We start from the raw sequence: 14,832 nt of genomic DNA on the forward strand, positions 1-14,832 counted from the left end.
ATAAATACAATAATAACATACTAATGTAATAGAAATGGGATAAGTGATGGTGTATTTACTCTCCTAGTTAATATAAAAAATAGACATATTTTTATCAACCAATAAAAAAATGAGAAAGAAAGGTAGAATAACAAACTTACAAAAATTATATAAATAAAAAGAAGAATTTTAGGTGATTCCAATATTAGGGTTTAAGACATGTATTTATGTGAGTATTGGCAGGTTGTGGAATCTGGATTACCAGAGATAGGAGATGAAGCTGCATTGACTAATGCACAAAAAACAAAAAGAGAAGCCTTGAAGTTAAAGGATTTGAAGGCAAAGAATTACCTTTTTCAAGCCATCGATCGAGCAACCTTGGAGACGATTCTTTGCAAAGACTCCTCCAAGCAGATTTGGGACTCTATGAAAAGAAGGTATATGGGAAATGCAAGGGCAAAGCGTGTGCAATTGCAGGCACTTCGAACAGAATTCGAAACTTTGCGAATGAAAACAGGTGAACCTGTCGCTGATTATTTATGTAGAACCATGGCACTATCATTTCCAGTATAAATTAAATCATCCACATATAAACAGGCAATAATCATCGCAGTAATAATGCACCAGTTACCATAAATAAAAAAAAGTCATATCCCTATTAACCAATATAAAAAAAGAAGTCATATTCCTATTAATCAATATAAAAAATAACAAAGAAAAGTAGAATAACAAACTTACACAAATTATATCAATAAAAAGAAGTGGACCAAAGAGATGTACTTATATTTCATAGACTTCCTAAACAACAATATTGTAATAAAATTGTATCATCTTCTTGTAATTCACATATTAAAAAAAAAAAATCATCTTCAAACACGACAATAAATAGTTATAAAGAAAGTTAGACTAGTAAACTAACAAAAGTTATATCAATTAAAAAATTAAAAAATAGAGGTAATATAATAAAAAAAATCAAAGAACACCACCAAAGATTTTGTTTGTAGAAAATTGTGAAAGCTCAATATCCAGTATTTATAGACACATGATTATGAATAGAATAATAATTAATAATTAAAATAATAGTCAATCAAATTATTAATTACAATTCATATCATTGTAATAAGTGAGTGAATGGTTCTAATTAAATAATGACAGTTATAAAATAGAAGAAAATGTTCAAATATTTATGTGATATATTTATATTTATATACTTATTTCATTAATTCTACTTTTAAATTATTATTTTTGTAATATTTTATGGGTCATGCTAACGAGTGCCCCAAGAGCACTGGTTAAGCATTCCAAATTAAGAAAATATTCTAAATTCAATGCATTGAATACACCTAATTTTCTTTAAAAAAGGTAATTATTTATATTTTTAATGCATTTAATACATATATTTTGAGTAAAAACATATCTTTTTACTTTATTAAACAATGCACAACTTACCTTTTTAATCTTTTAACCAGTGCCCCCAGAGCACTCGTTAGCATTACCCATATTATATTTCCTATTTACCTTTAACCTTTCACTATCTTGACTATTCCTTTTTCAGGAATTTCAAGTTATTTATTATTTTTAATTTATTATTATTCTATTCATTATTCTGAATATAAAGTCTAAAAAAATATATATCAAATGATGACAATTCAGTATAACACATTTATATACACATGATTATGAATAAAATAATAAAAAAACTAATTAAATAAATTGTTAGTTAAAGTTTATATCAAGACAATAAGTGAGTGAATGAATATAGTTAAATGATAGGAGTTATAAAATAAAAAGAAAAAATAGTAAAATTATGTATGAGTTATATCTTTATATTTATTCAATTAAAAACATTTTTGAATTATTAAATTTATATATTGTATTTACTCTATATAATAACATTTTAATTTAAAATCATATGAATATTTTTATAAAAATATTATTTAAGTAATTTATATATATTTATAACGTCAAATAAATAAAAAATTTAAATATTTGTGTAGTTAATTAATAAAAAATTAAAATAAAATAATCGAAACAGAATTATTATCAATATTGTGGGGAAATGTTTTATAGAGACATTCTTTCTAGTAAATTTTTTATGGACATTTTGTTTATATTTTTATATAGAACGATGAAAGTTAATGGACCGTTTGCTTATTTTCATGGATAATGAAATAAATAATAAAAGTTATTAATTTAATATTTAGTAACTACAATAAGAATAATAATTATTAAGATAGTAACCGAAATATACTAATAATTATTTTGATATAATATAACCATTATAAAATATATTAATAATTGTTTTTAATTTAATGTTTAGTAACTGCAATAAAAATAATTATTATTGTTATAATACTAATGAAATATACTAATAATATTTTTTTATAATATAACATGAAAATAATATTTAATTTAATTATAATTAAACGACAGGACAAAAATAATATTTAATTAATGTATGCATTATGATAAAAGTATTGTAACTAAGAAATCAAGATTTTAAAAATAAACATTTTGATATTAATAAGTATAAATTTGAGTTAAACTATTACTATAATAGTAATTGAAAGATACTAATAATTATTTTTAATATAATATAACTATTAAGAAATATAATATTAATTGTTATTAATTTAATATTTAGCAATTGCAATAAAAATAATTATTGTTATAATAATAATTGAAATATAATAATAATTTTTCTATAATATAACATGAAAATAATATTTAATATTTAATTATAATTAAATGATAACAGGAAAATAATATTTAATTATGATAAAATTAATCGAAATATAAAATGAAGATTTTAAAAATTGAACGTTTTTATATTTATAAATATAAATTTGAGTTAAATTATTTAGAAAGTCAAATTTCAATAAAATCAAAGATAAAGTTTATTTTACTAATTTATCATGTAGTGAATGAAATCCTTGAGTTTTTAATGATTTAATTTAATTTAAATATGTTGTCAACTAATTATTAATATGAAATGTTGTCAAGATTTTGGATAGTTTTAATTTTTAACTACTTTGTTATAATAATTTAATATATTTATAATTAAATTGAAATGTTGAATTATATAAAATTGAAAATGGTAATATATATATATATATATATATATATATATATATATATATATATATATATATTTATATTTTATAATATTTATTTATATAAAATTGAAAATGGTATAAAGAGTGTTTTGCAGGAAGATGTCAATTAATAAAGAGTGTTTTGTTTTCTATCCCTTCTTATTGGATGCATGTGTTCCCTCTGCCCAAGAAGGTCATCCACCATATTGAAGGGCTGTGTAGAAATTTCCTGTGGAGTGGCAAAGAGGAGAGGAGTTTCAAGGCTCCTGTAGCTTGGGATAGCATATGCACACCAAAGAATGCTGGAGGACTGAATGTCACTGACCTGTGCAGGTGAAATACAACCACAATTGCAAAGCTCCTTTGGAATGTACAATCAAAGGCGGACAAACTTTGGGTGCGATGGCTGAATGCCTATTACCTGAAGAACCAAGATGTAATGCAGTGGCAACACCCTCACAATTGATCATGGATGATAAAGAGAATACTAAAAGTGAGGGAACAAGTGCAACATACTCAGTATTGGCAAACTGCTACTAGCCAAAGGGACATGTTTAGTACATCAAAGCTATATCAAGAAATACGAGGAGGACTAGATCAAATGAGCTGGAGGAAGATTTTCTTCACCAACTATGCGAGACCTCGAGCAGTGTTCATTTTGTGGCTCACTTTCAGGGGGCGAATTAAGACAAAAGATAGGCTGATCAGGTATGGCATTAATGTTGATCCTAGATGCGTTTTCTGCTCTGAGGAAGAAACGGTGGACCATCTTATGTTTCAATGCAGAATTACGAATGGAATCTGGAAAAATATATTAGGGTGGATCGGGTATCACAGGAGCCCTGATCATTGGATGCTTGAGCAAATTTGGTTAACTGCTGAAGCAAACAAAAAGGGATGGAGAAGAGTCCTCTTGAAAGCTGTTGTTGCTGAGACTGTATATGCCATCTGGAGGATGCACAACGATGTGATCTTCAAGCAACACACTTTGGATGATACAATTACAAGAAAGATAAAGGAAGTCATAGCTTTAAGATGCATAGGTTATAGAAGTCTAGCCAAACATATCAACATAGAAAGCCTTGGTATTATTTAGGTGTCTTGAGAAATAATTGTTAGTCTTGTTTCCTGGATCCTTGGGATCGGATTGTATTACAAGTTTTTGGATTAATAAAAGTTCATATTGCTCCAAAAAAAATTTGAAAATGGTAATATTATACAATTATTATTAATTTAATAAATTTCATTATATATATATATATATATATTATTTAAGTTATTATTATTATTAATATTATTGTCAAAATATTATATTATTTATATTATATATTTATTATTATTATTATGATTGATTATATATATATATATATATATATATATATATATATTATATTTATTTTTATAGTGGTATCTAAATATTATATTATTACTATTATTACTAATTATTTAAATAAAAAATAGTAACATTATATGATAATAGGAGTTATAAAGGTAGTAAAATGTTTTTATGAATGTTACTTGGCATATAAATTAAAAACCAATAATAAAAATTCTTATTATTATTATTATTATTATTATTAATATTGCTATTATTATTATTATTATTATTATTGTTATTCTTATTACTATTGTTATTATTATTACAATTTATTTATTATATATATATATATTATATTATTTATATTATTATTAATAGTAGTGTTAAAATATTATTATATTATTATTATTATTGTTATATATTTATTATTATTATTATTATTATTATTATTATTTATTTTTAATATAGGATTAATTTAGTAAATGACACATTATGGTTTTTTTTGTTAAGAAGGACTATCATGATGACACGTGGTTAGGGAATGGTTATCATGATGACACGTGGCTAGGTTGCCATCATGACTACCTTCCATTTATAATATACTAGTTTGTAAACCCGTGCGATGCACGGGTATTTTGAGAATTAAAAATTATAATCTTTATTAAATATTTATATTTAGTTTATTATTAACCTATTAAACTATATTATTAGTGTTAATATATAACAATTACATAATGGCCTGTTATTTTTATTAATACTATTCTCTTACATAATTTTATGTTTTATTTATTATAAACATGACTTCTATTTATTTTAATTTATTATAATTAATATATATATATATATATATATATATATATATATATATATATATAAAAGAAAAGTTAGAAAATATATATTAAAAAAAAGCTTACATATTACATTGTCTACTAATAAAACTAAAAGTTAAAATTGCACATAAAATCTCTGCAGTCATGAATAATATCATCAAGAGTTGGTATGCAAAATTTTCCTTTCAAGCATCCATGACTACCGGTACATACGTTTGGAGCTTTTATGCTTTGAATGTTATTTTCCATAGAGAACTGAAGACACGACACCATCTCTCAGAGTTCCAATCAAACTATTACCTCTCTAACACTATTCCAAATTATGAAATTATCTTGTTCCTGCAACATTAACTATGAACTTAATATCAAAAAAATAATAAGAGAAATAGTAAGTCATTCTTTAAGATGAAAATTTTGTAATAGTAATACAAATCCAACATAATTGTATGTGAAAAATGGAGTGCAATGGAAAATGGAGTGTTAGTAGGACAGGTTGAAAAACATAGATGACTTTATATGATATTTATACATGAAATCTTGAAATTAAAGATGCATAATAGATTAAATGAGGTTTTTAAGTGACATGAGTAACTGAACAAATAACACTAAATTAATTTTAATGGTGGAATGATGGAATATAATGAGTTTTTAAGTTGAATTTTATGTTTTCCAACGTAACTGAAAATATTCTTTTGACAAAAAATTAAATAAGGAATAGAAAGGCAAGTATCTGAAAAGTTCATATTGGGCTATCCTACTTATATTTCCATTATCTTTATAATTAATAGTATTAAATTATAAAAGGAAAAGGATAAGCTTTTTGTAACTTGTAGTAATAAATAATTAACCTAAAAATGTAATAAAGAAATTTTAAAACATACTTAAATAATATTTTTCTAGCCAAAAGAATTATGAAAATATGTATTAGTTACAATTTTAATAATATATTATTTATTATTTATTATTGTTATTATTATTATTATTGAGATTATTATTATTATATTTATAATTATTATTTATTTTTTATGGAGGATCAATTTAGTAAAATTAGTATTATTAGTTATATTCTAGTAATTATTAAAATAAAATTTATTTTTTATTTTTTATTTTTATTTATTATTATCATTTTAGTGTACTATTTATTTATTTTAAATGAATGCAATCAATTTGTAGAAAAATGTAGTAGTTACAATTTTAATAATATATTATTTATTATTGTTGTTATTAATATTATTATTATTATTATTATTATTATTATTAAGATTATTATTATTATATTTATAATTATTAAAATTAGAATTAGGATTTAAGATTTTTATTTAGATTAATTATGAAGGTGACATGTGGCCAAATTTTATTTAGAAATACCACCAAGGTGACATGTGGCTAGGGTTGCCATCATGACAACCTTGGATTTATATATTTATTAAAATAAAATTTATTTTTTATTTTTTATTTTTATTTATTATTATCATTTTAGTGTACTATTTATTTATTTTAAATGAATGCAATCAATTTGTAGAAAAATGTAGTAGTTACAATTTTAATAATATATTATTTATTATTGTTGTTATTAATATTATTATTATTATTATTATTATTATTATTAAGATTATTATTATTATATTTATAATTATTAAAATTAGAATTAGGATTTAAGATTTTTATTTAGATTAATTATGAAGGTGACATGTGGCCAAATTTTATTTAGAAATACCACCAAGGTGACATGTGGCTAGGGTTGCCATCATGACAACCTTGGATTTATATATAAGATATATATATATATATATATATATATATATATATATATATATATATATATATATATATATATATATATATATATATATATATATATATATATATATATATAAGGGGACGACTCAAGTGAGAACACTTGGTTATTATGAGAAATGAGAACAATGAATCACGACCATTAAATTTTGGTTTTGTTTGTTTTAATGGACTGGATTGGTTTCTCTTTCTAGGATCTTAATATTTATTTTAAATCAATATAGAAAGAGAAACCAATCCTGTTTATTAAAATCAACAAAACCAAAATGGTGGTGATTCATTGTTCTCATTTCTCATAATAACCAAGTGTTTTCACTTGAGGCGTCCCATATATATATATATATATATATATATATATATATATATATATATATATATATATATATATATATATATATATATATATATATATATATATATATATATATATATAAAGATTAAGATAGTAGCATTGTTTAAATTATGGTAATTTATTTCTTCTTAATGCTATTTATATCTTGAGAAACAGTATAACGATTACAATTACATGTAAAACTTTCCATAATTTATTATTATTGAAAGTTTCAATTAGCTTTTATTTTATTTTAATTTTAGATACTTATAAAAACAATTATATTTGATGCATATTATCAAAAGTTGCAATGTATAGCCACTCACATAAAGAGAAAACTAGAATTATTGTTTCACCATTAAAATAAACAATAGTGATCATGACGGTCTAGACCAAAATTCGTATGAAGGTGCGGTTTATTACATTTTTTTATAATTAAAGAAAATAAAATTAAATATATTTAAAATTTAAAAAAATATATGAATATGATAAAAATTAGTTATTTTTATTTATTTACTATGAATCTGTGTGAACGGGCGGGTAACATTTCAGTAACCTGTGAACGTACGGGTAATCATACCAAAATTCATGCGAACGCATGAGTTATGTATTATTTTTTTGAAATTCTTTTAGATCATTCTCTTTTTAGACTTTTATGTAAAATTATTTATCTATTGATTTTCAACTTATGATTTTGGATATTTATTTCTCTAATTTATGAAACTTTATAAACTATTTTATTATTACAACTCTATCAACCCTAAAATAATAATTTTTTTCTTTTATTCACAATAGTTGTTTAATAGTTTTTAAGAACAATAGTTAATACATTATTTTCTTATTAATATTTCATACATTATTTTCTTATTAATATATACCATATTCTATAAATAAAAACTATTTTTAAATGATTTTTTATCAATTTAATACTTTTGTGTAAATATTAAAACTTCTATATTTTAATTTGATATAAAAAAATTTATCTAATAACTTTTAAGATTTTTGTTCTTGATACCTTTGCTTGTATCCAATAGTTCATCGACACGTCCACATATTACCGGGCCAACAATCATATGGTGATAGATATAGGGCACGGTAAAGTGGAAACAATAGGTGATGGTCCAGATCGTATGCTTTTACAAACTCTACTTTAAAATGAACCATCAAATCATGAAAGAATTATAGTTATTTGTGCATTTTGAATTTTACTTGCTCTTCTATAAAGAACCACTAGTATGACTAATTATATTTTAATTATTATTACTAGACCTTTATTTATTATTTAAACCAAAAAACACCCAAATAAAAGGGACTAAAATTACAATTAAAGTATTTATGTCATTTTCAGCACAAAATTATTCGGTAAAAGTTATATAATAACACATCTTTACATTTTAAAACAAGATAAATAAAATAAAGCATTATAAGATAGTATTTGATACTAAGAGAACGTGTATGTTAAGGAATAAGCGATGCATGTTATGAATAATAGTAAATAGATGTGGATGTTCATTTTCCCCAATCTTTCTAAATTCCTTAACTCCTATAAATTAAGTTCCTAACCTTTGTGTATTCCTTGAGTTAATGGTTGTTATTGGTCATGTACTATAAATATGGATCATGTTGCAATGTTAAGGTAACTTGAAAGAAGATGATAATACAATATTACTTTTTCTCCCATTCATCTCTTCTTCATCTCTATATTGTTTTGGTTAATTTCATAACACGTTATCAGCACGATACTCTACAACGCGGGTGATGATATAGTCAGGTTCTATGTTATTTTTCTAATCTTAATATATTTGAACCAATATAATATAATTCATGTTTTTGTTACTATTTTTTTTCCTTCATATAAATATGTTTATTTTTTTATATATATTGTAGAGAAATTGATTTACCTTGTACAATAATATTAGATTTCTTTGATCATTCTTGTTAAATTCCAGAAGAATTTAACATTAAGGCATTTCTATATGTTTGCCCGAAATTGAATTTTAACACATAAAAGTGTTAATTTAATATTCAAGCATCCCTGAAGGATTGCACAAAGAATAATTTTTCTCGACCGTTGTTTATGGAAATAGTTTGTGATGTGATATTTGTAGAACTAAAGATTAATATTAAACTATCTCCAAATTATTGTTCAAAGATTGAGTTTAATCGATTATTGTGATAATTGATGAATTCCAGAAGAATTCAACATTCAATCACCTTTAAAAGGTCGCATCTATAATATTATTGAATCCTAGAAGGATTATAAATATTATTATTTTTATTAGTAAAAGATTTGTGATTGAGTTCCTAAAGAACTACAAAATGTGATTGAGTTCCTGAAGAACTATAAAATAAAATTTGTGATTTCATCATGATATTAATGAATCTTATAAGGATTGCATCTATACTAGTAACATATCCCAGAAGGATTGCATCAGTTATGTTAAAAATTTGAAAAATGATTGCATAACCTATATTATCGAATTCTAAATGATTGAATCAATAATAGTGAAGTATCCCAGAAGGATTTCACAAAGAAATTTTATTTTTCTTTTATTGATGATTGTAAAGATTTGTAACCTACATTTTTTGAGAAATAACATTTCATAAAAATGATCCAATTTTCTTTCATAATTTAATGGTATACATCTATGAAGGATTGCAAATATTGTAATTTTCTAAGTAAAACGAAGCTCTCAGGATAATATCAATTATGATCTTCATGCATCCCAAAAATATTTCAAGAGTAATATTAAAATATCCCTGAAGGATTTCATAAATTTTTGTTGTTGTATCGATCTAAAAATTCATAATTTGTAATATGTTCATTAAAAGATTGTCATTCCAGAAAAATGACACAAATGATTTTAACGCATCCCAGAAGGATGGTTATTTTTAGATTATTGTTTATAACAAATTATTTATATAGTTCCTGAAGAACTTATCAAGCATCCCTGAAGGATAGAAAAATAAATTATTTTATAGTTCCTGAAGAACTTATCCATCCCTGAAGGATAGTAAATCAAATTAATTATATGACGATATAATTTTAGTGATATAATATTGTATGATTAAATATGTTTAATTTTATAAGGGGTAATTGTTTGATAATTATATGATCATATGTTCATATGAATGTATTTGATTAAAGTGTTTAATAATGAAATACTATTATATTGGTTTTGACTTATATTGGAGGTATCGAATATCTTTGTATTACACAACACAATTTGGACAGAAAATGTGTAATAGAAAAGCTACCTTCTTTTTCCTCAGGCTTGTACTACACTTATATTAGTACAATTGAAGCACATGTCATTTTAAATCAGTAGTTTACAAATTACACTTAAATGTGTCGTTGGTAAAACCGGTTGGGTCATCTCGGATATAATATGATGCGAATAATTTGTATTGAAGAACCAGAAGTTTCTTCAATCCAGTCAATTTTTGTGTGTTTCTAAAGGAAAATAAAAATTTGAGAAATTGCGTTTTTATGACATTAATTGTTGCATCGACTAAAATATCATGCATATGTCTCTACTCACAACCAGAAGTTTGTGAAATTATTTTCTCAACTAATTAGACTAAGATCTTGTTTTCTGGATTTTTTTTATAGAAATTCCTGTATAAGTATCACATATATTATTAAAATTGATATTGAATATCATGTAATATATGTTCATAAAAAGAAAATGGACCCGGAGATCCATTCTTTAGATGTCTAAAGTTAATTATATGGTTGATACTTATGAGATCATCAATTCTAAATTATATATTTGAAACACCCAAAGTATGATATTAAGATATTTATTCACATTAAGCCAACAAGATAATATATCTTAGTCCTCCCTAATTTATTCTAATACTTCTCATCTTAGTGAACATTTGGATGTGTTGTGTAAATTCCAATTGCTCCAATATAATACATTAAGATGAGTCGTGATAGAATATTGGAAAATATAATTAATATGACTCTCAATTTTGAGGATATAATTTGAGAAAATAATCAAATACTTGATTGCAGCCCAGTAGGCTGATTATCACTCGATAAATTAACTTTCCCAGTATTAGGGGGAGGGAAATGAACAGCTGAAATCATGAACAAGAAGTTCAAATGAACAAGTTAAAATAAATTATTGTCTTGATCCTCGTACAAATCAATATGAACCAAAAGTTCAAAATATTATTCATTTGCAAAGTTTATGAAATAAATTATCAGCTGGTAATACTCCACTCAAAGTGGATTCTCCTATTGGATAATATAATATTGCAAATGAGTTGTAGCTGCGCCTGGAGCGTGGTATGAAAGTCGGTTCCAATGTTAAAAGTCCTCTACTAAGAAAAGAAACTAAAGATGACCCAAGTGAGGATATGAAAATGCTAAGAGCACTTTGATCTAATTTAATTTTCAGTTCCAGAAGAACAAATCAAGTACTTGAAATATGAAATAAAGAGATCTCGATAAATTATGTCATGGATGAAATGGAATGGAACCGGATTTGAGATAACCAAATAAAGTCAATATTGACAATGTCTTTGTATACAATATAGCGCTAAAAGTGATCAATGATAACGAGGATCATGAGTCAAAGTCTATTAAAGATTAGATACTAAGTGAGAATTGGCCAAAATAAATATATTCAATTGAATAAGAATTAAACTCACCTTACAAGTGACTCACTTTTGGACCTGTAGTCCGAACACCTCATGGGGTGAAACTAAATGGATATAAATGAGTTTTTGTGAAAAAGAAAAATAAGAATGATATAAAGTTTGATTTATTGCTCAATGATTTTCACAAAGACCTAAGATTGATTTTGATAAAACATATTCACCTGTAGTGAATTCAATTGATTTTTGATAATTAATTAGCCTTGTAAAACATGAAGGGCTTAATTTAAACATGATGGATGTAATGACATCTTATTTATATGGTTCACTTAATAGTGACATTTACATGAAACTCCCTGAAGGGTTCAATATACCAGAGGCACGTAATTATGGATCTCGAGAAAACTACTACATCAAATTGAACAAGTCTCTGTATGAGCTGAAAGAATCTGGATGCATGTGGTATAATCGCCTCAGAGAATATTTACTAAATGATGAATATACAAATAATTCAATTTGTACTTGTATTTTCATAAAATGATGTGGAAAAGCATTTGCAATACTAGTTATCTATGTGAATGACATACATATTATTGGAACTCCTGAAGAGCTTCCAAAAGCTATAAATTCCTTAAAGAAAGAGTTTGAGATGAAGGACCTAGGAAAAACAAAAATTATGTCTAGGCTAACAAATTGAGAATTTGGACAATGAAATATTTGTACACCAGGAAGATTATATAGAAAAGTGTTGAAACATTTCTATATGGACAAATCTCATTCGTTGTCTACTCCAATGATTATTATATCATTAGATGTAGAGAAAGATCATTTCAGGCCTCAAGAAAATGGTTATATAAATTGTTTGGTCCTGAAGTACCATATCTTAGTACAATTGGAGCACTAATGTACCTTGCTAATTATACACGTCTCGATATATCGTTTGTGGTCAATCTATTACCAAGATACAATTATTCGCCTACATGAAGACATTTGAACGAAGTCAAACATATACTTCGTTATCTTAGAGATGCTGGTTACTTGTGAGATTCTCAAAATAGTAGATCAGAAACAGGTTATTTGTTTACATGTGATGGTACAACCATTTCATGGAGATCTATGAAACAACTCATGGCAACAACTTCATCAAATCCTGCATAACTATTAGCATTACATGAAGTCGCTTCGAAGAAGACATTTTAAGCAACGACTACAAAGAATATCACCACACATATAAATGTTTGCATGAGGGGGAGAAATACATATGTTTTGCACTCTTTTTCCCTTCACCGTGGTTTTGTCCCACTGGGTTTTCCTGGTAAGGTTTTTAACGAGGCAATTCACATTCAAAGGATATTGTACTCTTTTTCCTTCACTAGAATTTTTCCCACTGGGTTTTCTCTAGTAAGGTTTTAACGAGGCATATCCTCAATGAACATCCAAGAGGGAGTGTTATGAATAATAGTAAATAGATGTGGATGTTCATTTTCCCCAATCTTTCTAAATTCCTTAACTCCTATAAATTAAGTTCCTAACCTTTGTGTATTCCTTGAGTTAATGGTTGTTATTGGTCATGTACTATAAATATGGATCATGTTGCAATGTTAAGGTAACTTGAAAGAAGATGATAATACAATATTACTTTTTCTCCCATTCATCTCTTCTTCATCTCTATATTGTTTTGGTTAATTTCATAACAATGCAGATTTAATATGCTCTCTTTTTAGAAGAAAAAGGACTTGTGTAATGAATTCCAGACAACTTTTGTGAGTACTACTCTACATACTAGGAGGACAAGCTCCCAACCTTTGTCCACACGTTTTCAACACTTTGAATGGATTCCCACATTATGACAACTTTTGTACTAAATACTGTAGTGTGCATGTGACGACGACCAAGTTCCTTTGAGACATCTCTATTCATTGAATCAACCTTAAAAGCCACGTTTCATTTTCAACTAATTAATTAGTGTTCTTCCATCGCTGAATGTGTTTTGTTCATCCAATAGGAGACATCATTTCCACCATGATAATGATGGATGCTGTTAAAAAGCATTTGTCCTTTTCATAATAATAATAATAATAAAATAGTTTTCATAAAAAGTTTTTACCGATTGTCATGTGGAAATTCAATAAAATCAAACATAAAAAAATAATGGTACTAATAATCAATAATATCAAATAAAATATGTAAATAATTTCATACCCACAAATCAATTTCCATAATATTAAAAGATAGAGTTTTCAAAATACATCCTTGCTATTCAAAAAAAAAAAAAATCATCTTTGCTATGAAATTAATTGCAAGGTTTTTTCTAATGATTTTTTTAATTTTTATTTAAATTCTAATTTTAAAAAAAATTGATTTTTTATGGAGATTACAATTTTTATTTTTTTGGTTGTATAAATTCTAATAAATAAGAGAACAAAAATATATAATTTAAGTTTACCAGGACATAATTTATTTTTTGAAAATAATCAAATTAAAAAATAATGGTAAATTTATTTATCATTATGGTAAATTTATTTTTTGAAAATAATCAAATTAAAAAATAATTTAAGTTGAAATTGAAGAAACATGATAAGTGGACTTTTGTACTAATTAGCTTATTATGGTTACTTGTTTGATGTGAAGCATTAACACGACCACCACATGTATTGTATATCTTCTAACTTTTTCTTAGTTAGATTTAACTATGTTTTCACCTCACAATTTTCTGTAACTTTTTCTTAGTTAGATTTAACTATGTTTTCACCTCACAATTTTCATTATTGAAGTTTGCCACACAAATTGGAATTGGAATATATGCCTCCAACTGATAAAATATTTTTGAATTAATGCCAATTATTATTTACACTTAATAAAAAAATAAAAAAA

General features: G+C 24.7%; 1 protein-coding gene across 1 annotated transcript; it reads left to right on the top strand.

Annotated features, from left to right (window-relative positions):
• The first annotated feature begins 3,546 nt into the window (after positions 1-3,546).
• Positions 3,547-4,170, top strand: LOC131595461 (uncharacterized). The gene has a single exon (XM_058867808.1). It carries the CDS (start codon positions 3,547-3,549, stop codon positions 4,168-4,170), a length of 624 nt encoding a protein of 207 aa, XP_058723791.1.
• Positions 4,171-14,832: the final 10,662 nt, after the last annotated feature.

The sequence above is a fragment of the Vicia villosa genome, linkage group LG4 (genome assembly GCF_029867415.1).
Source record: "Vicia villosa cultivar HV-30 ecotype Madison, WI linkage group LG4, Vvil1.0, whole genome shotgun sequence".
Classification (NCBI taxonomy): domain Eukaryota; kingdom Viridiplantae; phylum Streptophyta; class Magnoliopsida; order Fabales; family Fabaceae; genus Vicia; species Vicia villosa.